Source organism: Nymphalis io, chromosome 11 (assembly GCF_905147045.1).
Source record: "Nymphalis io chromosome 11, ilAglIoxx1.1, whole genome shotgun sequence".
In the NCBI taxonomy this organism is placed as follows: Eukaryota; Metazoa; Arthropoda; class Insecta; order Lepidoptera; family Nymphalidae; genus Nymphalis; species Nymphalis io.
In genome coordinates this window covers 1662698-1690036 of record NC_065898.1, presented here as the reverse complement: position 1 = coordinate 1690036, position 27339 = coordinate 1662698, and the positions used below count along the sequence as shown (strand labels likewise).

The 27339-nt window shown below is 32.6% G+C and overlaps 3 protein-coding genes across 5 annotated transcripts in view; 1 reads left to right on the top strand and 2 right to left on the bottom strand.

Annotated features, from left to right (window-relative positions):
* The window catches only part of LOC126771631 (S-adenosylmethionine decarboxylase proenzyme), a 32624-nt gene extending 17968 nt beyond the window's left edge, over positions 1–14656 (bottom strand). The window contains exons 1-2 of the mRNA XM_050491629.1: positions 14271–14656; positions 12358–12444 (exon numbers count right to left, since the gene is read on the bottom strand). Of these exons, the coding sequence (XP_050347586.1) occupies positions 12358–12444; positions 14271–14392 (209 nt within the window). The 5' untranslated portion in view covers positions 14393–14656. The remainder of the gene's footprint in view (positions 1–12357; positions 12445–14270) is intronic.
* Positions 14657–15330: 674 nt separating this feature from the next.
* Positions 15331–16496, bottom strand: LOC126771682 (uncharacterized). The gene is made up of 2 exons (XM_050491698.1): positions 16115–16496; positions 15331–15657 (listed from the first exon to the last, which is right to left on the bottom strand). The coding sequence occupies exons 1-2, from the start codon at positions 16379–16381 to the stop codon at positions 15373–15375; spliced, it is 552 nt and encodes a 183-aa protein (XP_050347655.1). The 5' UTR covers positions 16382–16496; the 3' UTR covers positions 15331–15372.
* A 1189-nt stretch (positions 16497–17685) lies between these two features.
* LOC126771589 (activating signal cointegrator 1 complex subunit 2) lies at positions 17686–25695 on the top strand. 3 transcript variants are annotated; one of them, XM_050491555.1, is made up of 13 exons: positions 17686–17833; positions 17915–17992; positions 18184–18335; positions 19637–19817; positions 20200–20397; positions 20714–20964; positions 21842–22021; positions 22444–22584; positions 23813–24126; positions 24208–24445; positions 24679–24826; positions 24970–25118; positions 25432–25695. In XM_050491555.1, exons 1-13 carry the CDS (start codon positions 17807–17809, stop codon positions 25586–25588), a joined length of 2214 nt encoding a protein of 737 aa, XP_050347512.1. In that variant the 5' UTR covers positions 17686–17806; the 3' UTR covers positions 25589–25695. The 3 variants fall into 3 exon arrangements, with proteins under 3 accessions (XP_050347512.1, XP_050347515.1, XP_050347514.1); XM_050491558.1 differs by having other exon boundaries at positions 17707–17833; positions 24976–25118; XM_050491557.1 differs by having other exon boundaries at positions 17707–17833; positions 24973–25118.
* Positions 25696–27339: the final 1644 nt, after the last annotated feature.

Below are 27339 nucleotides of genomic sequence, written 5' to 3'. Positions count from 1 at the left end.
TTCCATTTCATTTACGCTATCCTTATTAATATTATAAATGCGAAATTGAGTTGTCTGCTTTCACATCTTAGCTACTCAAGCGATGATGAAAATTTGCATTCACATTTATTTATTTATATAGGTGGTATACATACATAATATAATCAGGATATACATAAAAATAACGAACATACAAAATTTTAAGCTAGATTACATTCATAAGCATGTGTACACGACATGCTCATTAAAATAATATGAAAAAAGTCATTTGCTCTTTATATAATAATCAATTCAATTGCTAAATTAAGAAATTAAAACAATATATATGATATAAATTAATCGACTAAGAAAATAAATAAAATTAGAGTTAAAACATTGTCAGTGGTACAGAAAAGACTTACGTTTTGGTAAAACTTCGGCTCCTATTGGAGCTTATCGTGGAGCGACGCATAAATCACATAACGTATATTACGATGGAAAGTAGAAAAAGTTATAACCGAAATACGATTATACAAAAATGGCGACCTGACCTAATTCCATACAATAGTATAACAGGATATTTATAGATCGCTCGATCATTCAATTAAACAGCGGTTCAAGGACCGATTATATTTATATTTCAAAACGAATATAATAATTTCTTTGTTTTGTTAATGACCTACTTCGTATTTCGGTGTGACCATATATTATTATAAAGAGAGTTTCATGTGACTATGAGACCAAGCATTGATATGATAAACAGTATATTTCCTGTAATACTAAAATATTATTATTCGTCTTAATACCTCTACAGAATTCATTTTTCGGCCAGAGGAGCAGAATTGCGATTGAGATTGCGAGAGGGAAACGCTAGCATTCTTGCAACGATTCCATTCATGATTTTTACAGTAGCTATTTCTTATTCGTCTATATAAGGTGTCGTATCGATAATTCGTACTTAATAATAATTTAGATTGGAAATAATATTTACTAAGTAAAACCATGTAAATTTCCCACGTCTGGGTAAAGGAAATATCTCTTAAGGAAAAGAAAGCTGCGCAATTAAGTCTAGTTTAAGTTAGTCAAAACTATTTTCTTTACAAAAAAAACCAACTTATTTCAAATGATAAAATTTTGTTCTAAAATATATTATTTCTAGAACGTGTTAATTAACGGGCACATCTCGATATCGAATCTTTTAATCGTTTGCTCGATAAAAATGTCAACGAACTTCACAAATTGTTAATTAATACAGAGTAAACAACAGCACGTGTGCAGAGTGTAGGGTTGTTAATCATATAAATAATTAATTGCTTGTTAAGCTCAGAAGTCGATATGGGCCATTTAGTCCAGTATTTATATTAATATTACAGTATTATATTGAAATATTACATAAATGCATCAAAACCAAGGAGCACCTAATTTATTTAACTATATAAAGTGTGCCCGTTATTTTTATATGATTATATAAAGAGCAAATGACTGTTATTTTATTCTAATGAGCATGCCGTTTAGGTACCTATATAAGTAAATAAATATCGACCAAGATTTCTTATGTACTATCTCCGTGTTGCAAAAATGGGGAATTTCGTAATGACTGGACGAATTCAACACAATAAGTTCAAGGGCTCACAACTAGTACAAATAAAATACTTATCACTACAGGAGATATTCGAAACAAACTGTTAATAACACTGATCCTAAAATCTTATTGAAGAACGAATGCACTTGTAATCAAACCGCAACCCGCTAATGAGCAGCTTTTTAAAATTGGCTATAAATTATTTCTGTATTAAAAGTCTTTAATCCAAGAACTTTAGCACCAAAAATGCGTACGCTCTTCATAAAATCCCGCAACTTGATATTTCAACAGGATTATGTTAGTGGGTACCCCCTAAGTATAAAACTGACTTTGTTAACCTAGACCGCGAGCACTAGCCGCCATCTTGAAAAACGTCTTCTTGCAAATATTTCAAAAACGGTGAGTTTTAAGTTAAAACAGTTTTTGTAGAGAATAAAATTTCCCATATTTTTCATATTTAACTTTTTTCTCTATTGTTAGCGATGCCTAGAATTCTCTTTTCCTTCAGTAAAGAAAAAAAAATCACCTGAAAATGGCGGGCTTTAAAGTGGCAGGCATTTTTCACTTAAAACACACTAAGGGAAGGGGCACGTCAAAAGTACCAGACAGAAAAAAAAAGATATCAACACTAGCTACGCGGACCCTGTAGCTTTTAGTAAATCCTCAGATTATGTCATTTTTTAATTTATATTCCTCCTATTATACTTATCTTACTTATGAATGAGAAGACATTTGTGTTAAATGTTATTAATTCCATAATATATATTTTATACTTCCGTAATCCATACAACCGTTAACTTTTTTTTTTAAATCAACACTAGGCGCATGTCATAGAGGCGCCTTGCGTTCGCTCGCATTTCAGTTTTGATTTCATCTGACACATAATTACATAATCTGACTGATTTAGTTATCATTATACCAAAAATCAATATTTAATAGTTTATATTACAGCAAAATATAAGCAAAAATTCTTCTTTTCGAAACAGTTATAATAAAGAGACAATTCAAAAATGCTTGAAAACGCACTTGGATAAAAAATATATATTGAATTAGATAGACGGTTGTATAGCTATCATTCCACCAAAGAATAAATATATAGATTCAGAATTAATTAATTTATAATACTTAAAACATAATTATGATATACATAAATAACAATGCTCAAGTCTACCAATAGTGGCAATGAAATGCATATGCATATATATTTAATGATAAGCGAAACAAACAAATTCATTTTTGCATTTATATAGTTACGTCCTCATCGTTTAGTTTTACGGGTAAAATATAAAGCAAATTTTAGAGTTTGAAACGAATTGAAGGTCAAACTTATTCAAAGAGTTTACGGAACATTTTACATGCAAACAATTTTATTACATCATATACTCGTTCTGCTACGCTATGCATTAAGAGTTATGATTTTTTCCAAAACATGTTTTATTTATTTGAGAAGACGTAAGAGCTCTGTCTATCAACGCAGTTAAATTTTATACGATAGATATACTTAAATTTTGGAAAATATTCTTTCTCGTACGTTACGTGTATGGAGCATAAGAGCCGTTATGGCTCAGCGCCAATGAATTTTCATGCGCTTAATTTGTGCTTATAATTTATCCTGTGATTGAAACTCAAAAAAACCGTCGTAAGGAAATCTGCATGTCTCGCACACAAGTGTGCGAATTGTTCAACCCGTATTGAAGTAGTGTAGTGGAATAAGGAAAAGGTTTCCTCAAGAGAATGAAGCCCAGCAATGGAACATTTAATGCTGTTAATCTTTTCACGTTAAGACAGGAGTTTGCGTAGTTTTAAACATATTGCAAGTTTGTACACCGTCAATCTTCATACAGGTTCTTTTTCAATTGATAATAATGTATTTCTAACCCATTTCGACAACGACAGCCAATCTCGAGAGAGATTAGCCAAGTGCGCAAACATATTATAGTGCACAAGTGTGTGCAAATACAATTAAACTCTATTCCCTCACTATTATTAAAATTTAATTACAACGTGACGATTTTACTGGGAGTGGTCCATGCCACGGGCCTCAGATTTAACAGTTACGTCACTGACTATTAGCTTTCATCAGACGGAGCCCCGACGGATGGTGCTTACGCTAGATTACATTACATTACATTCAGTGATAATAACTAAAGGTCATTTAGACACAATTATTTTGACAATAAATCGGACATCCAAGGCATATTTCATTTTAAATATGTAATTGAAAAAAATTATGACTAAAAAGTAATACGACTAAAGATATAACGAAAAAGCTTTATAAGCACTATTCTCGATTAAACATGTGACTGTGGAAGGTAAAAATTTTGATAATAATGGATAGAATTGTCAAACAACTCTGAATTTTTTTGATGGATGGTCGCCAACACCCACAGACATTGGTACCGTAAGGAATATTAACCGCTCCTTACATCGCCTGCAATGTAACACCAACTCTGTAGTTAGTGGCTCTATCGCCCTTCAAACCTGAACACAACATTGCTAACTATTGCTGTTTGGCGGCAGAATATATGATGAGTTGGTCCTACCAGACATGCTTGCACAAACCCTACCAAGCATTCATACGAGCACTATTATAATTATAATAAATTTTAAAGACAAAATATTTTTGTCTCAAATAGTAGGTATTTCTGATCGTAACAAATATATATTTTTATTTGACATTCAGGCCAAACTGATAATCATACTCTTAGCTCGTGTCCAAACGATACCGCTTTTAAGAATCACAATAGGTCATTCACGTAACGATTAAAGTAGATATAAATATAATAATACTATTAATAAACATGTGTTATATATAATATATATGCCAACCATCCCGGCTTCGCACGTGTATAATATGGATCTAAGTAAAACCTTTATATAGTAATATATTATATAATTATTGGTTTATGTACATATTCAACATTCATCGTTATATTTCAACCCATTTACACAAAACCTTAATGAATTATACATCTTAACCTTTCTCGAGAATCACTTTGTAGTTTTTGATTTTATCGCGCCCAAACAGACATACGCGGCGGGAGGACTTTGTTTTATAATATGTAGTGATTATTTTTATAATGCACATTTAATGAAATGTGAAAAACTAAAAAATGCGATCAATAGTTTTTTCTTGTATATTATCACGATATAAAACAACAATATATAATAATTCTAATTCTCCTAACAAATTGTTACTTTATCGCAATCGAATCGAAACGAAATCGTTGACGTTTACCGTTTACTTATTCTACTAACACAACGATTCAGTTCGGTTGATCGAAGTTGGATCGGAATATTATCGTGAACGTATCGTAAACGTTATAAATTAATAGAATCGTCCCCCAGTTAACATAATCAGGGATCTATAGGATCGAATGAAATGGGAAAACATTGTTGACCGAGACAATCATAAATAAATGATTTCTGACAATTTATCAATGCAATGGACGTATCCAGACTCGATGCTATTAAAGCAACATGAATTTAAAATTAGAATGAATAATATATATGGCTGGTAACATTTGTTCTTAATTTGAATTTGAAATCTATTTCATACATAATACTTCGATAGGCAATCTATTATGTGGAAGATTATACAAAAGATAAACAAAAGAATGTTTACCTAGAATGACGATTAGATGTCTGCAACATCTAACATAGAATTGGGTATAAATTACATACATTAGAAGACTTCGTATTTGTAACACAAAACCTTGTATTGCGGTCTGCCAATTTATAGGGTGAGTGAGCCAGCGTATTGTAATTACGAGTATACCATTACGTAGACCTATTTTTTTACTACTACTACGAGTAAAAATACGTGTCCCGAGAACTTAGATGAGGGCCTGTGATGCTTAGGACTATCTGGTCTATACTTCGCGCGAAGATTGTACGTTTCGTTAATATACAAACGACGTCGCAAACGCTTGCCAGTTTGTGAAATCCTCGCTCGCTTTTGAAATGGTCCGTGAAAACCAAATGGGCATTCGAACACCGTTTAAAATTACCGCGAAAAAATGTATTAACTAGTTATATTGTTTGCCACCGTTGGCGCTACTGATAAACACGACAACAATGGCGTCGAGTAGTGCGAGTGTTTTTAAAAATTAAAGTAAAAACAATGGCTTAACGGAAGATACAATTGATTTTAAAGATATTTACTGGTAATGTAGAAATAAATAAATTTTACGAATCTCAAATGGGTACAGCGAAGGACTTTCAAGCTGGTCCAGTGATAAGAGAAAAAGTGTTTTAAATATATCCGGCACGTAAAAGGTGGTAAAGTTTCCATGGAATTGCTGAATAAAAAGAAACCGATGACCTTTTTGAGTAACTTGCCTTTGTGACCGAATAAAGTTTGGGGCAACAAAGCAATGCCAGTTGCGACAAACTGCACCACTTTCGAAGAAAACCGACACTATAAATGGATATTGTTTATAATTGATAAAAAATAATCAACTATTCGGCGTACAACGGATTTGTTCGTCATGAGTGGAGATTTTTTATAACCACATAAATGTATATGCTAAGCTGCTGTATTATAATATCAGACATATCATTTTGATTGCTTCATCAGCAAATAATGTGAGATCCGCTGGATCGTGATTAGATAAGCTACTTTTAATTGACCTTGTTAGCTCCATATTTACCCAACAATTAACCGAATTAGAAACATTTATTCTTTGTGGTTTCACTATTGAGGACATTTAGGAACGATTTGAACCGAAGCTGTTCGTTTTATTAGTTTGCTTTCACTATCACATTTTGGCTCCATGCCCAGGATCGTACGTCAGTGGTACGCGGGAAGCGTCCACGTCGAGACGAAGCGACTACGTTTACGAAACACTACGTAACAGCTGGTGTGCGTAAAAATCTATTTATTTTTACCTCGAGATAAAGTTGGATTGTAAATATTAGAACAGAATCACGGTTTGTGTGATTAAACTTTCGTGTAGAAATAAGATAAGGTACGTTACGAGTGTAATTTTGTCAAGCTTAAATAGAAATAGAATGAAATAAAATCTCCCCAAATGTTTTACTTTTGGACTACGTAAATACTTAGTTTAAAAATTTCTACAACATTGTATATATCCTGAACTATTGATTAAATCCTTATTTACAGTTATTTGATGATAACGTAAATCAATTTAAAAACAAAAATAATTGAACTTTCATGAAATATAGATTTTCTTATAAAATTAACACGACGCGAATATATTTATATAAGAATTTCATGTTTAAAAATAAAACGTATACTCTTCCACTTTTTAGCCCATATAAAAATTCAGTGATTGTAAAAAAAAATCATCATGATCAGAAAGCCTGAGGCAAAATAAATGCTAAAATTGGTATACCTATACACCCATAGCAGAAAACAAGAAAAACAATATTTCCGCATATGAGACGAATAAAAAACAAATACAAGTTGGCTAATTTTTTTTGTAACACAATTTAAACGCACTAAAAATGCTAATTGAATGAATGAAAATGAGTCCTTAATTATTTCAATCAAATGATTCATACATCAGTATCTAAAATACGAATGTTATTGTAACGTTACAGTGAAAACGAACTATGGACATAATATAAATTGATATCCGATAAAGGTTTCCTCTTCTATTCCATTGCATTCTGTTCGCCCAAAACAAAGACGCCAATGAATCAATACGAAAGAATCGAAAATTACGATGAACCTATAATCTGTATTTGGAATTTTGTCAATGCGTAGCAAAAATATTAGTTTTGATATTAATAAAAAAACGGGCACGTTTTTATCAGCTATAAAAAGGTGACAAGATCGAACTTAATTAAGTAACATGGCAACACCAACGAAACATATATATTGCAGCTGAACGTAGTTTACTACGCATGATAACCTAATGATAACATTCCGACCTCAAGGGTGGGCAAAGACGGGTGACAAATTCGATGCACGTCATGTGGACTTTAAGAACTCGGACAGTCATTGAAATAAGATTTGTGACTCTGAAACGGAATTTTCTCAATTTATTTTTTTTATTATTGCTTACTTCACAATACTGCCTATAGTTAACTAATATAAATACACTGGCCTCCAAAAAAATCGATCCACCTAAATTTTTTGTAAAAAAGCTATCATATGGTTTTAAACTACCACATATTTATATTTTTAAGATTGATAATGAAAAAATGCAATTGTAGGATTGTACAAAAACAGAAATAGTGCGCAAAAAATAGGTTTTTAGGTAAATATGTGACAAAACACGAAAACACAAAATTTTACGCAATTTTATTTTTTTGTGTACAAAACGATTATGCCGTTTGTTCTTAAATTTGGGTGCCTAAATCTTACTTTAATAGGGAGTGTTTCCTCCTCTTGACCTAATCACTGCCTGCATACGCCTATTAAGTGACCTGATTAGCTTTTTAATGTCTTCCTGTGGGGTCCGTTGCCATTCTTCAGTTAGGGCAGCTTCCAGTTGATTCAGGGTTTCTGGAATTGGATTTCGTGCTCGAACCGTACGTTTTAGCTGGTCCCAGAGGTGCTCTATCGGGTTAAAGTCCGGACTATTGGCTGGCCACTGCATAACTGGAATTTCGACTTCCCTGAGATAGTCTTTAACAATTCTAGCGACGTGAGGTCGTGCGTTGTCGTGCATAAGTTGAAAATTATCCCCAATATATCCAGCGTAAGGCATCACATGAAGCTCCAGAATGTACGTTATGTAAGTTTCAGCATTAACAGCACGATTACGGAAAAAAACCAGCTCTGTGCGTCCCGTCAAAGAAATACCTCCCCAAAACATTGTAGAGCCTCCACCAAATCGGACTGTTTCTCGAATGCAACACTGAGAGTAGCGTTCTCCTGGCCTTCGCATGACGTTACGTCGTCCATCAGAGCCTACTAGAGACATTCGGCTTTCATCACTGAACAATACTGTCTCCCATTGGTCCAGTGTCCAATCGACGTGCTGCCTAGCAAATTGTAGTCTTGCTTGTCGATGGGATGCTGTGAGTTTTGGTCCTGTTGCTGGCTTGTGAGGGGTTAAGTTTTGCTCTCGAAGTCTTCTTCTTACAGTATTTTCACTCACAGACACTCCACGACTTTCTCGGAGTCTACCTTGAACGTCAACAGCCGAAAGATGTCGGTTTCTTAAAGACGTCAAACCAATAAAACGGTCATCGGTCGGGTTCGTGACACGCCCCCTGCCAGATCCTGGTCTCCGGCGATACTCCCCAGTCTCCAAGTAGCGTTTGTACACTCTTCGCACCGCTGAACGACTTAATTTTAGTGTTCTAGCCACATTTCGCTGACTTAACCCCTCATGAATAAGTGCTACGACTTGAGCAGCTTCTGCTTCAGTAGTATCCATTTTTTATGTTTAAACTTATTAAAATTATTGTTTCAACAAAGTTTCATACACTTAATCAATAATAAACATCGAACCGAGATGACTCGGCGTTAAGAACTGGAAATAAAGTAACCATGCACTTTGTGCACAAAGTAACGTTTTCTTATCAATACTTTAAAAATATTCCAAATATCCTCAATAACACTTACAACTCCTCCAAATCAATATCAAGTGGGTAATGAAATGTTAAATTTATGTCCCATAAGTAAAACAATCCACCTAGGTCGTCGCATAGTTAAGATAACAACTTTGTAAGTAAAAAAATACGGGTGGGTCGATTTTTTTGGCGGCCAGTGTACATAATACTACATATATTATCTGTATATCTCCAAGCAGAACATTTTGTTTGTTTGGATCTATTAGCTAGATTTGCAATAATCATTTCCCTTTAGATAGCCCATTTTCTGAGAAGTACCATTTCGCTACAACCCACAGGAGCAGTAATGATATATGCGAAACTGCACGGAGCAGCTAGTCTTTAATAATAAACAAAAAATATACAAATATGTGTTTTGTACACAAGAACGATTTCATAACGTTATAAAATCATTTAAATTACTTGTATTCAATACACGAATTATTATTTTGGCATAACATTGTCATATCCCTAAATAGTTGAACGTTTCTCTAAACAATTCCACAGGTCTAACGTTCTTGCCAAATATTTTACATGACGACGTCAAACGTCGCACGGTGTACTTTCTATCAGTCTACACGCTTTTATCTGTCTACACAAATATTCCATTCACCATTACGTGTAATATACTTACTTAGATAGAATAAATAGGCAGATAGGAAAATTGGCCACACGATGGTAAATGGACAACACCGCATACACATTGGCGCTGGAAGAAATATTAGTGACGTCGCCAATGCGCCATCGATCTTGGGAACCAAGATGTTATGTCCCTCTTGCCTGTACACTTGCTTACTCATTCTTCAAACAGGAACACAACATTACAAAGTACTGCTGTTTTGCGGTGGAATATCTGATGAGTGGGTATTACCTACCCAGACGAGCTTGCACAAATCCCAACAACCAAATATAGTGTAAGATACGTATGTTTGCAGTAAACAGATACATAAAGTGACAATAGTTTTTTAACCGAAGACGGTCAGAGGTACATTATTGTCATCATCATCATTAAATACAGGTCTGATATACTGTCAACGTGTCAGTGTATTAATTCACACGAAAAAATTATCAGCAAAAGGTCGTAATTACCAGTCCCGCAAAACTATCCGCATCGTACCATCGTTATTGCGCAACTTAAGACAATATACATATTTTTAGAACAGTTTTGCTTGATAAATAAATTGCCATGTACAATTCTGAGTTCAATTATGTCGTTTGTCTCGACTACGATATTCGGGTTTAGCTGTTCGTCATTGTCAACGATTAATTTGGCTTTTATTGCCGTAATAAAAAACTTACTATAAGAAAAAATAATTTATGCGTGTAGCAACATTCGTCTATTTTTGGCTTTTATTAGAACAATTCTTTTTGTTTGTATATGTATATGTTACATATAACTTTTTTAATTATATAAATTTTATTGCGCACCTTTTGATACGACAAATTTCTATGAAAGCATTATTAATGTTGGTTCTTTTCGAAACAGTTTTTCGTAATTAGAATTATATAGGGGAATAGTGGTAGCATTCTTACTATCAATCTACGAGGTCGTGATTTGTTATGGACAAAAATAACTGATAATAAAATACTAATGCAGTCCAAGATAATGTAATAGACATTGTGACGAAATTTAAATCTGTTCACAACTACATATGATTCAACTCAATGATTTTCTGAAATGGCTAAAAACGTATTTGTAGGACTTATTTAAAATAACAAACTATGTGTAAGATATATAAATAATACATTCTTTAAATACATGATAAATGTAATTTGGTTTTTATAACCATATCAAAACTAACCAACAAAAAACTTAGAAGACATAAATTTGACCTCATATTTATCCAAAATCTATGCTTGCGGTGCGCGTTTATATTTCGAGAAGTCCGATAAAATGGTAAATGGTCAGCTTTGCCCAAACACCGGCACAACAAGTTTAACCACTCTTGCATGAATACGTCAACAAGATTCTACAAAGTTACATCCCTTGTAGATTTAATTACACTATCCTGCTCACCCTTCAAACTTGAAGTGCTTTTCGATAAGAACTCCCTTCGTAATTCACTCGGGAAATGTAGGAAATTAACTAAAATTTACGATGGTTCTCCATCCAAATTTCTAAGTTTCTACTTAGTAATTATTTATCAGCGGGACCCGAGGATTGAACCCAAGGCATCTGGATCTACAATAAGTTAGCCACTGGACCAACGAGTTACAGGGGCAGTTCTATTTATACATACAAGGGAGATCAAAAGCAACCTACACAAACTCCCACGTCGGTTTAAAATAGCCCGACTTCAGTTTATTATAATTCAGTTTCCATACCATGGATGGATGGATCTTCATTAATAGTTCGCTTGTTATCAAACATGCTTATATCATCAAAATAACGCAAATATTATAAATGGAATAAGCATATTTTTTACATAATTAGGTAAATAACTTTTTAATAATAAATAAGTTAAAAAAACCATACATATTACAAAGTTTAAATATTAACTTCTAACCCACAAAATCTATTTATCAATATGAGCATCACAAATTGTCGTAATTATTTTAATTTTAATTATAAGATGCGGGAGGTTGATGAAGAATCGTTGATGTTGTACTTACATCATTGGCAAGAAGCCAAAGACGCGCAAAAAAAAAAAATAGTTGCGTTGCAGGAGGCGGGAAAATTTTAACAACAAACGAGATACTATTGAATTTAATTATTCCAACAAACAAAAACTAACAACATAATTCGAAACTCGAACGGATTGCTTTGGAAACTTAATTTATTATTAACGTACGACAGGGAATATAAATAATGTAAATATGCTAATGAACGAATATAAGCAGTAATATATTCGTAAAAAGGCGAGTCCCTTCCCGTTCCAGTCCATTTTGGTAACTAATAGTCAATTATAAGAAAGCAAAATAATGAAAGCTGAGTGAATCGCGTATTTATATCGATAACATAGCAGTATCACGCCGCTTTACTTTGAGGTGTTCAAAAAAGCTGGTTTTTTTCTCATCGTATGTTTTACGCAAAGCAAAAAGTTTGTATTACGAGCATATTTTTATCATTTTCTATTTAATGCTGAAGAGGTCGTGTTCTTTGAAAAAATCTCATTATAAATTTAATTATTTTAGACCCCATTCATTCAAGACAGCTCGTAAAGATGTGACGAAATAATTTTGAGTAGGTAAGTACTATCATACCATTCGATAATATTTTATTAAAGTGTTCGATTTTTAAAAACATGACATCGTATTATTTATAAAATACCACAATCATAACATACCTCAAGACATAGGCGTCGACTTGCTCGCTCTGCGTGAAAGATATAATCTCGCAGCGGACTATCTTCAAGACATTTTCCCATTGTTGTCTGAAAAAAAAAAGGTCCATGTTACACATATATTAAAATCACTTATATCCTAAGAGAACTTTCACTGGCTACAGCTATGTAACAACACACACACATTGATATCACTTGTCTATTATATGTCCAAGAAAAATATAACGGTAACACACTACAGTCAAACACAAATGTAAACAAATGCATATCGCTCTAGCTGTTTTCGAATAATCGATTAACAAACAAATAAAATAAATTTAAGCAACAAATATATAACCTCAAAAGAGTAACAAAAAAAATATAGCGCGCGACGGCAGGCATTATTTTCGTATTTTTCTGTATTACATACAGAATCGTTAAGTTTTCTTATTTTTTAATTGACTTTATATTATACTTATTAATATGATACGAGCGAATCGTCATATGAGATTTGATATTTAGATTTAATCTAGAAGCAGTTCCTAGGTTTGTATTTTTTTTTTTATTTCTAGACAAATGCTGATGAAGCTTATCCACCACTCTGCTCCAATTAGAATATATTTAGTAATATTTAATAAAATGTTATAGTTCTTTTAAATGCAGTTCTCAACTTAATTTCACATAAACAGCATTTTTCAATTATAATTGATTGTATTGAAAAATAATATTTTATTAGTTTTGTCTGTATTTATTTATTTTAAAAAGTTATCAACAAAGCACACATCAATTCATATAGAAGTGATGACGAATTGATATAGGTAAAAATTTGCTTTAATTTTTATTCATTCTAATATTAAGTCGAATTTTCTCAAGTGATCTCAATTTTATTTATATTAAAAATATACTTCATTCTTTCTAATAAGGGAACTTCTCAATAATTCTCTTTAAAAGATAATTTGAAATTCGAAATGAACACAGAATAAATGAAAGTTCAATAATACATACTGAACTATAATTTAATTCAAAAAAGTATGTTAGTAAATATTATCATTTAAATAATAGAAAATGTAACAATAAAATAATTCAAATTATATTTGCGTTTAAAAAAAGTGTATTAAAAATAAATACAGGTATAGAATGATATAAGTATATATTGTAATTTATTATTTTCATTTGATACACAATTTTGAAATAATAATAAATAATATTGCTTATTAAAAAGTTTTTATTTTTCTCTTAGTCATTATAAGTATGTACCTTTGCTGCAAAATGTTTTTAATTTAAAAGTTAAACTAAGAACTTGTCATGATTAACTGCACAGTCAAAAATGCAGTTACAGGCCAGTGCAGTTTTTATAAATACAAGTTCCAAGTTTCGGGATCTTAATTATCTTAAACCAGTTTTTGGGTATTATACGCAGAATTTACCAGTTGACCTGTCTGAGACTTGGAAGAACTGTTTTCTGATTATACAAGCTCATTTTGTCTATTCACTTTCGTGACTGAAAATCTTTGCAATCCTACTTGAAAAATGAAAATTAGTCAAGTAGGATTGCATATTACAGGTAAAAAAAAATCAAAAAAAATATTACGCGCTACTCCATAAATCGATGGTGACTTCTTCCATACCGAGGATTATGCTTACCGGTAGCAATCGCTCAGAACAGCTGATTCTAGAAGCTTCCATAACAATAACAATCTTAAAATGCAGTTCTACTGTTCCGCAGTACTATACTATTTGACGACATTGTAATTATCAGACATAACTTAATGATTAAACGTATACTATTAATTAAGAATAAATCATTATATTTATAACAGAAATAAGAAAGAGACCAGCTCTATTTGCCGGTAACCTATAAATTTGACGCAAAAATTATAAACTTTAAAAATATTTATTTCTATTTCGTAATAACAGGTATATAGCTATAAACTTACCGGGTGATTTTTCTTAAATCCGCATGCTTTACCGGCGTAAACCAAATTTCAATTAATTTTTCGACACCTTCAAAAAATTGATCATTACTTTCACTATTAGATATTATTTCCGTTCCAGCCATTGCGATATTTTATAATATTATATCAGCAACGTATCTTTAAGAAAAATATTGAATTCTCCTCTACTGAAAATGTCGACAACCACTACGTACCAACGTCTGAAGTTGACTGAAGTGAGAAGTCTGAATCAGCTGAATGAAACAAAATTATTGGCAAAATGCAGGTGATAGAGGAGATATATAAAAGACTTCTCTTTCTTACAGAGCGAGCGAGTCGGCGACGGCGCGCGTTCCGAAGCCGAACCAAAAACTGGAATGAGTCAATTTAATAAACGTTATGATATTTATTAGTTTCGCTGTCAAGTGTCAGTGCTCATCTTTATCTCACATTGAATGTTACCATAGTCAATTTGTTAATTAAGTATACTTTTTATATCTTTTACTTGATATAAATATTATTTAATATGTCTATAATGAATATTATTTCATAAAAAAGGGGTTTTATTAAGACGAATAATGCGATTGCATTTTTGACTTTAATGCACAAGTTTTACTTATAATTTTTTTTTTAATTTCTATCGATTTTTTTATTCTTGTAATTTCTATAATATGAACATTGAACAGTAATACAATTGGTAGGTAACCAAAGGGTCTTAAAGTTTAACTAAAATGATAATTATATTATTATGTTAAGCACATTTTGCTATATCACTGATCATATAAAACTATATTAGTAATATATTACTATACCAGGCTATATTCAGTGAGTTGAAGTCATATAAATTTGATATTAGTTTATAATTTACAAATTCTTTCCAAACTATAAATTATAATAGATAAAACCCATAGCAGGTTATACTAATCATACTATCTTATCTACCTATGAGTCTGGATCATAATCTCTTTTATTTAGAGTAAAAATACAGAAGGACAACAAATGAGACAGAAATGATTCATTAATTAATTAACTTTATTCTTAAAAGTTTTAAAGCTGGTATTTGTCTAAAAATAAATTATTATATAATAAAAACAATTCAATAGATTTATAATTTTTCAAGAGAAGCAACCAGTTGATGAATTTCACCATCTTCAAATCTCCTTATAGGTTTAATTTTATGCTTTACAACAGGAATCTCTGGACACACATCATTTTCTTTCTCATCTTGACAAAAATCTTCAATATTTGGTTCAAGGTCTTTTTTCACGGGAGTTATATTTTTAATGGGTTTTTTATCTCGTCTGCTTTTCAAATTTGCAATGTCTGTATTTAACTCAACTAAGTTTTTGTATATTCTATCATTAAAATGAAAGTTAAGTTTCTTTGTGATCTGCAAATAAAATTAATTATACATTAAAAAATATTGTAAAAAATCTACATCTGTTTTTCTTAATGTATTTTTTTATAAAAATTAATATCAAATAAATGGAACAGTTTATCTCTTCATAAAAAAAAGGATAAGGTAAAAAAATTATATAAGTTCTGACTACTAAATAAAAATGTATTTGATAAATTAATCGCCCAATTCAGAATTAATATTTTGTATAGATATCAATATTTTCACTTTGTTAAATTAATTTAATTAAAAATTAGTAAAATGGTTATTAAATTTTCAGATTAAAATCTTGCAACCACATGTATTAAACAAATAAATTACATTGATCGATTGATTTATGAAATAAATCTGAATCTTTCAATGTCTTTTATATCGATGCTATTGTTGTGTTTTATAGAAGAAAATTAAATTCTTTACACGTATACGATAAATATTACACTTTTTTTTTTACCTTTGCACTATTTTGAACCTGGTCAATTAATTCTTCAGGACATGGTAAGGGCGCAGATTTTCGTATATCAGTTAAGTAATTAGCTAAAGCTTCGCTTGAGCATAAAGCAGGTTGATCAAGCTCTTGTTCTATTTGATAGGATGGCTTTACCAATTTAGATGGACCTGAATCACTATCGTGTACAGCTTTAGGTTGTGTGAGGATTCTTTGCTCGTAATTGCGAAGTAAAGTTTTCTTTACTTTTGGATCAGACCCCGATTTTCTCATTTTAAATTTAATAGATGGCTAGGAAATAGGAATGAAACCATTAGAAATATAATAGCTACAATAAACACTAAATAGATCCAAACATTAGCAATTCAAAATACAAACATTTAAGTTAAGACCGTTGAATATTGACATTTGACATTGACATTCACAACAATTATTTAAGTATAAATAATATATGTTAAATTAATAATTATTCTGGTTTTATTTGTTTTATTTAATACTAGTTTCCATCAGCGGGTTTGCCCGCATGTGAGGTGTTAGGTACATATGATTCATGTCAACAAATCATTATCAATAAACAAGTAAAAAATATTTGTACATTATTGGTGTTGATGTTACTGTATACAACAAAGAGTAACCACTTCGCTGCGTATGTTTGTTCTATCTTTAGTTTCAATTCTTTTTTTTTTTTATATTCGCCGGGAGGGCAAATGACTCTACTCCACCTGATGGTAAGTGGTAGTAGAGTCCAAACGCGACGACGGCCAGTACAGTTGGGAAAAACGTTCTGCACTAGCCACCTTCGCCTTGCCGGCCCGTAAGATGCCTCTTCAAGCCTCGTTTGATCCTTCAAACGAGGCGTGATGTGTGAAGTGAATCACTAAGCAACGTTTATTAGTAAGGCTGTTAGTTAGTAGAGAAAATATTCATATAAAGTCTAAGCTGCGAGTGATATTGTGAATTTAATGAAATGTATTAAGTAAATATATTAATATAAGTAATTTTTTTAGAAACAAAATTGATAATTTATATATTTTTACAGTAGAAAGGCAACAGTCAAATGCAATGGTAAGTGGTCACATCTTACCTTTTTTTTTTTATGCGCCGGTATGGCAAATGACTCTACTTCACCTGATGGTAAGTGGTAGTAAAGTCCAAACGCGACGACGGCCAGTACAGTCGGGAAGAATGTTCTGTACTAACCGTCCCCGCCTTGCCGGCCCGCAAGATGCCTCTTCACGCCTCGTTTGAAGGAACCCGGGTTGTAAGAGGAGGGGAACACGTGAGCTGGTAAGGAATTCCATTTTTTAGAAGTGCGACAAAGAAAGGAGTTGCCAAATTTCTTTGTTCGCGATGGAATTGATGTCACGGTTAGGCGGTGACATCGAGAACCAGCTCGCGTGGACTTAAGAAGGAAGGGGGAAGCAGGAATTCATTTAGAATATGATTGATAAGCAACCACACTGTTCATATTTTAAGGGGAAGTTTTAAATATAAAAATTAAGTTTAGTAAATATATATTTTAGAAGTTGGCAATTGGCATAAATCTGTCAGTTCTGAGTTGTCAGTGTCAATCATAATAAAGTCTGAAAGGTTTAAAGTAGAAGGATTTAAAGTAGAAGTAGAGTTTCACGTTATTTTTGTAGTTTTAATATAACTTTTAATACCTTGCACATTTTTATACAATTATAATTAACAAATATGAGCAACAGTCGCGTAGAGTTTAAAGTCAGTGTTAAAAAATCTGATTTATTTTCCCTTACATGTTAGTTATGTTTGCCACATAATAAAGTTTCAAATATTTTTCAGAATCCTGAAAACTTGCCCGTCGAAAACGTAACAATATCTGTGAGCGATTCCGGTGTTTTACAACTTATTAAAGCTATAGTAAGTGTTATTAAAAAAATGTGTTTTAAAATATTATTTCTGATGAGACCTCATAATATTACACAACTCTTAATTACTACGATATTTTACTATATAGACAGATTTATTAATTTATTTGTATTAATATTTTATTTATAATATTATGACAATTGTTTAAGAAAAAAAAACTCAAGATATTTTTTGTGTTTTAGGATCCTTATTGGGTGGAGAAAAAAGATTTGATACTCTATGAAAGACCACCATCAGGTGCTGAATTACTTTTGGGCGCAGTGGATGCCTGGAAGTCTAAAATGGAGACTTACTTAGATAATTTAAAGTGGTTACTTGAATTAGAACATCATAGGTAATTATATATTTTTATAAGTTATTTATTTTGTTTCAATTATAAATAACTAAACTTAGCTACATAATTAATTTCTTGAAGTTTCTATATAATTTTTTGATATATTAACTTTTATTAATATATTTTTCTTATAACATTTGGATAATATATACATTTAATTATAGCCTTAAATAAATATAAATAAAAATTAAAAAAAGTTACTGTACAAATCGTGGCATATGGATTGGTGGCAAGAATACTACCGGTATTTCCCCTTTGAATAGCAATTTCCAAAAGTAATATTTTCTTAAGTAGATATATGTAGTAGTTATTTATAGCCTGTAAATATCCCAGAGTGGATCTTAGGTCTAAGCTCCATTTGAGGAGAAGTTTAGCAGATTATTGCACTATGCTGCTCCAATGCAGATTGGTGACACATGTGGGAGAATTTCTTCTGACACATGCAGGTTTTCTAATAATGTTTTCCTTTAATGCCAAGTATAAGATGATTTATATACACAAATTAAAGCACATGAGAACTCAGTGGTGCTTGCTCGGGTTTGCACCCACAATCTACGGTTAAGGTTCAGGTATTCTAACCACTGAGCAGCGTTGGCTGATAAATGTACACATATAATATGACAACTGTTTTTTTTTTCTTGCCATAAAATACAGCCGTAGGTTGTTATGTTTTAGTTTATAATGAATCAGCCATTGTCTTTGTTGCATAAAAACCACTGTAGAGTTTTAACAGTTAAGGAGAATATACTTTACATATAGATTATATTCCATATATAATTTAACCATGTGTTTAATCATAAAGTATGTCATGTCAATGGTGTTTTTATCTTAATATTATATTTATGATAAAAGTAAAATAGGTTGTGGGTACATTATTTATTGCTGTCAAATTGTATAGAAAACACATAAATATCATTATATAATTTAATTTTTTTTTTTTATTATATATATATATATTTTATAATATTTATTATATGGGTATACATAAAGATTAATTACTCGACAACTGGTTTTCACTTGTAAGAAGTTTTATTTTTATTTTTAAGACAAAAACGTCACTTTACCATCAATCTTACGAAGATTGGTAATCAAGTGTTGCCAAACTTACTGTTAAAAATAGTCTTTGTGCAAGCTTGTTAATTTGCACTCTTTAGTAATTAACTCCACTCGACAGATGCTGGTTTTTAAAAGATAATTTTCTTCACTATAAGCATTGATAAATTAAAAACAAATGTTAAAAATAAGTACAATAAGTGGTGCAATCTCAGTTTTTAATTTTGTATGATTTTTTTCATTTTCAGATTTTGGAGTAATATATTATACCACCCAATGTCAATGGATATGGTTGTATCTTTTATACAAGAAGCGAATCCCCCGTACATAGCTCCTCATGATAGTAAAGATGTTCAAAAGCTGTATGAAGACATAAGAAGATTAATTCTCGTGATTTTTAGTAGATTAATCACAAATAAAGAGAGTAAGGTAGGTTTTTATTTTTAGTCAACATATGAAGACATTTTAAGTAAATTATTGTTGTATCTGTACAACATATGCATACCTTTATTAAATATTTTGAGAACTTAATTGTAAAATACCTTTTAATAAAATAAAAATGATATTGGGATATTTTAAAAAATAAAAACTTAACTATTATTATGTAGGCTATATAATAAAAGGTAATGTGTTGCACATTTTTTGAGATATATATAAATAAATGTTGAATAGCCACTCAGAAAATTATCGGTGGTTTTCAAGCCAAAATTATGTACTAAAGAAGTTTTTCAATTTAATAGTGTTATCAAAACCCAGTTCATGGGTTAAAAATGTCCGAATAAGTTCTTTATTTAAAATTTTACATTTCCAGACGCAGTGGATGACCAAAGAGTACTTGGCGGATATAATATATGATAACTTTATATTCACAATACCGGTTCTATGGGACTTGTGTTTGACGTATGGTGCGGACAACTCTAAGCATATATCACATTTAATGAATGCAGTGTTCTCAATACAACCAAAGTACCAGAATGATGCTGTACAAGCTCTGATTTTTGTACAAGAGGTAAATATTATTACACAGATTATTACTTGAATGTATGTAGGTTGTAAGTGTTCCTGGCCATTTCATGATATATTAAATGCTAATCATTATATATATATATATATATATATTTATTAGTATGCGATATTGTCTCCTTAATGTGTATAGAGTATTCCATGAGAGGAGTATAGATAAACATTATATTTACATATACAAAAGAAACAAACAATGCTGATGTCATTCAAAACGACATTTTTTCATAAAAATAAATTTACTAAGAAACATTCAATAAAGTTATATAAAAAATATGTATGATATAAGTAACCAGTTGTTCTAGGCATTCAAGTACATAATCGTTCAAGTAAATAAGGATTATGAGAGTGAAGAACCTCCCAACCTCCCTGAGACGTTCAAGGGTTTCGGGGAGATCAGACGGCCTTCAGAGAATAAGCCCACTGATAAAGTCACATTCAATGTACTTAGAGATCTGGTAATCCACATGCTTGACACGGCAATGACATTGAGGATATTCGTTGAAGTCTACCCGAAGACTGCTGAAATCATGATGAAGAGTAATTTTGTTTTGAGGTGAGATGTTCTCGGGTAAATGTGAATGTATTACTGATGGCTTTATGCAGCTCTTCTGAAAAATGATTTTAACGCCAAACAGCTACTGTTCATGTACTGACTGTGCCTGTGAAACACTTTGACATAACTCCCAAATTTCATAAAATATATAATCGAAATTGAAAAAGTACTTAAAAAAATAAGCTCGGTTAACATTTTCAGATTTATATTCACAGATAGCTTTAAATTTATGTTGCTAAAAAGTGCTTAATAAAATTTTGTTTATAAAAAAAAAACTTAAATATCTTTAAAGTTATGTCATCTTGCACTTATGGAACAATATCGATCGTAATAATAATAATAATTTATTCAAACCTTAGCATACAGAGTTTCAGATGATATAATATTTAGCCTAAAGGTATTAGTTAACAGTAGATATATTATAGTAAGTAGATACATACATAAAAATATATCTTGACTCTATATTCATAATTTATAATAATAATGTCCTCCAGAACGATTTCGGCCACGACGGCCAATCTCAAGAGAGATTAGCCAACTACGCAGGAGATATTATAGTGCACAAGTGTGTACGCAAACACAGCTGCACTCTCTCTTCCCTCACTCTCGTAATCCGATGGGTCAGCAATCCGACACAACCGGAAAGAGTTCAGGCGCAGGACCAACGGGACCACGGGAGTGTACACACTTCCAACTTCCAGACTCCGGGATGCTATTGAGAATTTTCTGACAGAAAAACCCAATAACTTTTTATTGACCCGACCTGGGAATTGAACCCAGGACCTCCGGGTCTGCGGCCTTACATCAAGCCTCTAGACCAACGAGGCAGTCGATCATAATCATAATTTATATATTTTCATAATACATTTATTTTCAGTATAGTCCAACTTTACGAGTATGGAATACCTCAGCTATATGAGAAGCTAATAGAAGTGGGGGATGAGACCAGTGTAACGTACACGGAAGTGGAGGGGTATATAGATCTGGCTCGAGCTGAACTGATAGACACATTGAAGGAGATCCTGGCTGTGTACAAGAATGCTATTTTTAATAGCGAGTGAGTGTTCAAATGTAATTTCGAATTGTAATAAAAAAAAAGATTTTTGTTATCTTGGTGATTCAGGAGTTTCCTGAATCTCTAATTAAAAAATAATAATAATAATACCCTGGGACATTATTCACACACGGCCATCTGATCCCAAACTAATCAGAGCTCGTACTATGGAAACCAGACAACTGATATACTAGATATACTACTTTTCTTCTGTAAATACACACTTATATAGATAATTATACGCAGTAGGAGAGCCCATAAAGCTAAATGGTAATTTATATTGTGAGCGTGGCCGTACTGAAGTGTAAAGAATGGAGACTTTTTTTAATTTAGCTTATATCAATAAATATATACTAAAGGTATAAATAAAAATGGTCGTTATGCCATTATAATTAGGACGACTCAATAATTAATTAATTTCATAGAGGCAGTATAGCGAGCAACGTGGAAGCGTATCTGTCTGTTATGATGGACGCTCTGTCGGAGCGGTTGCTGATCAAGGACTACCACGCCTGCTACCAGGTCCACGAGGACTTGGAACTGTTGAAACAGGTCTATCCCGATATGTATCCTTTTAAACTTTATTGAGAGTACCTTTTTAAAAAAAAACAACAAACAACAGTTTATCTTTAGCAGCTGGTAAATGTTTGGAGCCTATTTCACTACGCTGTTCCAATGTCAAAAAGTCGAGATGGCCTAGTAGTTAGAACGCGTGAATCTTAACCGATGATCATGGGTTCAAACCCGGCAAGTACCACTGAATTTTCATGTGCTTAATTTGTGATTATAATTAATCTCGTGCTTGACGGTGAAGGAAAACATCGTGAGGAAACCTGCATGTGTCTAATTTCATTGAAATTATTCTACATGTGTATTCTGTCAACCCGCATTAGAGCAGTGTGGTGGAATAAGCTCCAAACCTTCTCCTCAAAAAGGGAGAGGAAACCATAGCCCAGCAGTGGGAAATTAACAGGCTGTTACTGCTCCAATATGGGTTGTGGATACACGAGATTAATTATAAACACAGATTAAGTACATGAAAATTCAGAGCCTTCGTTACCGGTAACCGTAACTGGTAATCATCGGTTAAGATTTACGTGTTCTAATCACTTAGTCATCTCGTCGTTATAAATAGAAATCCATAGCTGAAAAAAAGTAAAGTAACAGCCTAGTTGTCCAATTGCTGGTCTCCTCTTTGAGGAGGGGTTTGGAGTTAACTCTAGCGTTGCTTCGGTGTGGAGTGGTTGATACACGTGGCGTAGGTGCTTGCCTAGTTTTGAATTCGGAATTGTCGATTGATACCTAAAAGATAAATTTAAATATCCTAGTACGGTTTAATTTTAGTATATTTTATTACCTTTCATATTATATATATATAAGGTCCTGACATATGAATATGGCGTTTTGTACGGGAGGAATATAAAGTTTTTTTTTTTAAATATATTTAATTAATCAAAGTATGCACCGTTGTTATCTATGCACTTTTGCCATCTCAAAGGTAGTTCATACCGATATTCCATGTTTTTATTGTGCGGTAATAAGCGACGCGAAAGAAAAAAATAATCAGGAAAAAACAAATGAATGACTGTTTTCAAAACTCAAATGTACCAGCTAAATGAATTTATAAATTTGAATTTGGAATTCTTAACCAAAGAGGAGATGTTTCAGATCAAAGTGGTCAGAACGACAAAACGCTAATTTCATATGGCAGGACCTAATATATGTTAATAAAATTACCTATTAAGAAATCATCTATAAAATTTATTATGATTATATTCCTAAACTTATCATCAGAGACACCGTTAAAACTGATTACATTCTCCAAGCTGTTTATTCAGACATCGATGAACCGATACCAGAAGTATCTAATGACAATAATAATTTATTGACCAATGGCAATGTTGAGGTCATAGACAATCAGCCGGGACCGTCCAGAGACAACGACATACCGGACAATGTCAGGGATCAGTCGTTGATATGTGAAGTCAAGGATATACTACCGCATTTAGGGGATGGTTTTATATTGAAATGCTTACAACACTATGGTTATAATGCCGAGCGAGTTATTAATGCGATCTTAGAAGATAATTTAGCGGATTCTCTCCGAGGTGAGTTTAACTTCTAATCAGTATTATTGCACTGAGATGAGTTATGTTCAAGTATATTATGTTCAAATATGTACTTTACAGGATTAGATACAAGTCTTCCGATTATACCAGAAGATCCAGTGGACCGGAAGTACCTGGAGACTGGTATACAGAGACTGAACGTCTTCGACGGAGACCAGTTCGACATAATGACTAGAGATGACGTGAACCTGTCCAAGATACACATTGGTAAGAAGAAGGAGAAGTACAAGGACTTGAAGGATATGCTCAATGATAAGACTGACATTAAAAACAGACCAGATATATACAGCAAATATAAGTGAGTTATGTTTATTTTTTGTTATTGGTTTTTTGTAGAAAAAAGCAGTGCAAATATTATAACTGTGCCGCTCTGACGTTAGGTTTTGTGTTTACTAGCAAAGGTTTCCTTCAACCATCAGATGTACTATTATTTGTTGCATTACTGTCTAGCTCTATTCTTATCGTTCATGATGTTACTTTTTTGCCTTATCAAAGAGGATATTATTTAAAGCAAACAATGTTCTTGAATAGTTTGGTATGCGACGAAGAAGCGATGTATTCTGACGAGTACGACGACACGTACGACTCGGACGGCGTCTCGCCCGCGATCGACACCGCCGACGACAGCCGCCGGCCCTTCGTCACCCCGCGAGCGCTGCGCACGCACACGGACACAAGGGTGAGTAGCTCCGTGACGTCACCGCGGGGTAGGCCCGACACCGCCGACACTTGTAGCAAGTCATTTAATTTCACACTGTTTTTATTATTTCTGGCACATTTATAGTATTACGATGTATAAAAAGTTGTACCTACCTATCTTAGGAGGAGTCTGAAGAATCGGAAGAAGTCGAGGAGGAGGTGCCCAGTAGAAGTAAGATGAACTTCTGCGTAAATCCGGAAGAGTTGCGCGCGCGCCGAGAAGCCAACGTACAGGCTCGTCGGGGGAAGGGAATTCGACCGCCACCCGCTAGGTGAGGCTCTTTATGAGAAATATGGTGAAAAGCGGTCACATTGGCTGACTGGAACTTTATCACGATTATAGCTGTCATATTATTATATCTATATTTTTTTTAAATTAGCTATTTAGTACGTTTATAGATAGATTGGTAAAACATTGGATTTAATTAATACCTTCCTAAAATAATTTAAATAAAACAATATGAATAATAAAAAATTTCTTAGCATAGCCTACTCCAATCACAGCAGGAGTAAAAATAAACAATTTGACATTGAATTGACGTATTTTAATAAAAAATGTATAATATAATAATTCACTCGTTACAGGAATAATGACGTAATCGGTAAACCTAAAGGGCAAGGTCAGGAAAAAGAAACCCTTCTGAACAGGGACAAAAAAGAGAAGCACAAATCTTCACGAGGCAACCACAATAGGCGACAAGGCGCCCAGTGGAAGAGGAGTCAGGGCATGATGCCGTCGTAGTGTTGCTAGTGTATAAAATGTATTGCCATTGTAAAAATATATTTGTAATGTAAAATTATGTTTATTTATCTAATTATTCAGTTTGCCGAAATTAAATTATATTGATTTTTCTTTGTTTTTTTGCTACGAAAAATATGTAAATGTGATTTAAGACAATGAAACAACTTATATTGTTGTTTTATATAATGTCAATACGAATTTATTTGTTATCGTTAACTTATTCGATACCAGTTGCCCCGCGGTTTTATACGCTTTAAATTTGTATTATAAATTAAATAAATATGAACGTGAACTGTGAGTTTTTGTATGTTTTGATAGAATCAACCAGTTTTGATCCAACGTCTAGACAGTCAATACTCAATATTATTCAGTTATTTGAATGTCTAATAAATCTTTTAACCGTTTTGAAAATTACCCCTGGATAGACAGAAATAACGGCCGTTTTGGTAACTTGTAAATATTTACTTTGGCATCAATTTTATTTATTTGTATAGAGAAATAAATATCGCGGGCTCAAATACAAAACTGCAAGTTTGCATGGGCTTATAATTTATTTTTTATCGCATACTCATAGATGAACGAAAACATGTTTTGGAATAAATTCAACACAATATCTTCCGCGCTTGTGGCTTGCATCGCATTGAAATGGCTTAAGTGGCCGAACTCGTTCAGTCGGTATTTAACAATTCGGCATGGACTCTTAAAACAGTTTAAATTCGTTTAAGGTTTATAAAACAATCTCGGTGATAATAATGTCCCCCAGACCGATTTCGGCCACGGCAGCTAATCTCAAGAGACATTAACCAACTACGCAGGAAATATTATAGTGCACAAGTGTGTGCTCAAATACAGCTCTCTATTCCCTCACTTTCATAATTCGATGGGACGGCAATCCGACACAACCAGAAAGAGTTCAGGCGCAGGACCAACGGCTTTACGTGCTTCCCGGGGCTGCTACTGAGAATTTTCTGACAGAAAAACCCAATCACTTTTTACTGGCATGACCTGGAAATGCGGGTCTGCGTCTTTACATGAAGCCACTAGACCAACGAGCTATTAATTAGGTATACATATTTTTAATTTGCAATTATTTGTAATTTTTTCATCAAAGTATTTTATTATTATTACTATAAGTCGTTAAGGGCTATTTACCTACCAATACATTTAAACGTATCAGCCTTACATAGCCTTCAACGTGCTATTAAATATAGAATTACTTAATCAAAACCATTCCAATGAAACCATAGACAATTTACTACTTTTTTCTGGTTTAACAGATTTCTAAAAAAAATTTTATACGAGTATATCTAACATGAACTACTGCAACACAAAATATAATATACTTAATTGTTTAGTTTTCGTCACTACATTCGTCGCCTACAATGGGTTCGACCCTTTTACGTGAGGTTATTTGTGTGACCATTACGGGCGTGTTGTAGTTTATCGGTGTTTACGGGTCTAGATGAGCTCACTGCTAACTTAAGTAGAAGTTAAAAATATTTTACAAACAAAATAACAAATAAACATACGTAACCACTGAAATTTTTTTTACCCATTTTACCATTGATTGATATATGACGAGATGGCCTAGTGGTTAGAACGCGTGAATCTTAACCGATGATCGTGGGTTCAAACTCGGGCAAGCTTAATTTGTGCTTATAATTCGTGCTTGACGGTGAAGGAAAACATCGTGAGGAAACCAGCATGTGTCTTATTTCATTGAAATTATGCCATATGTGTATTCTATCAAC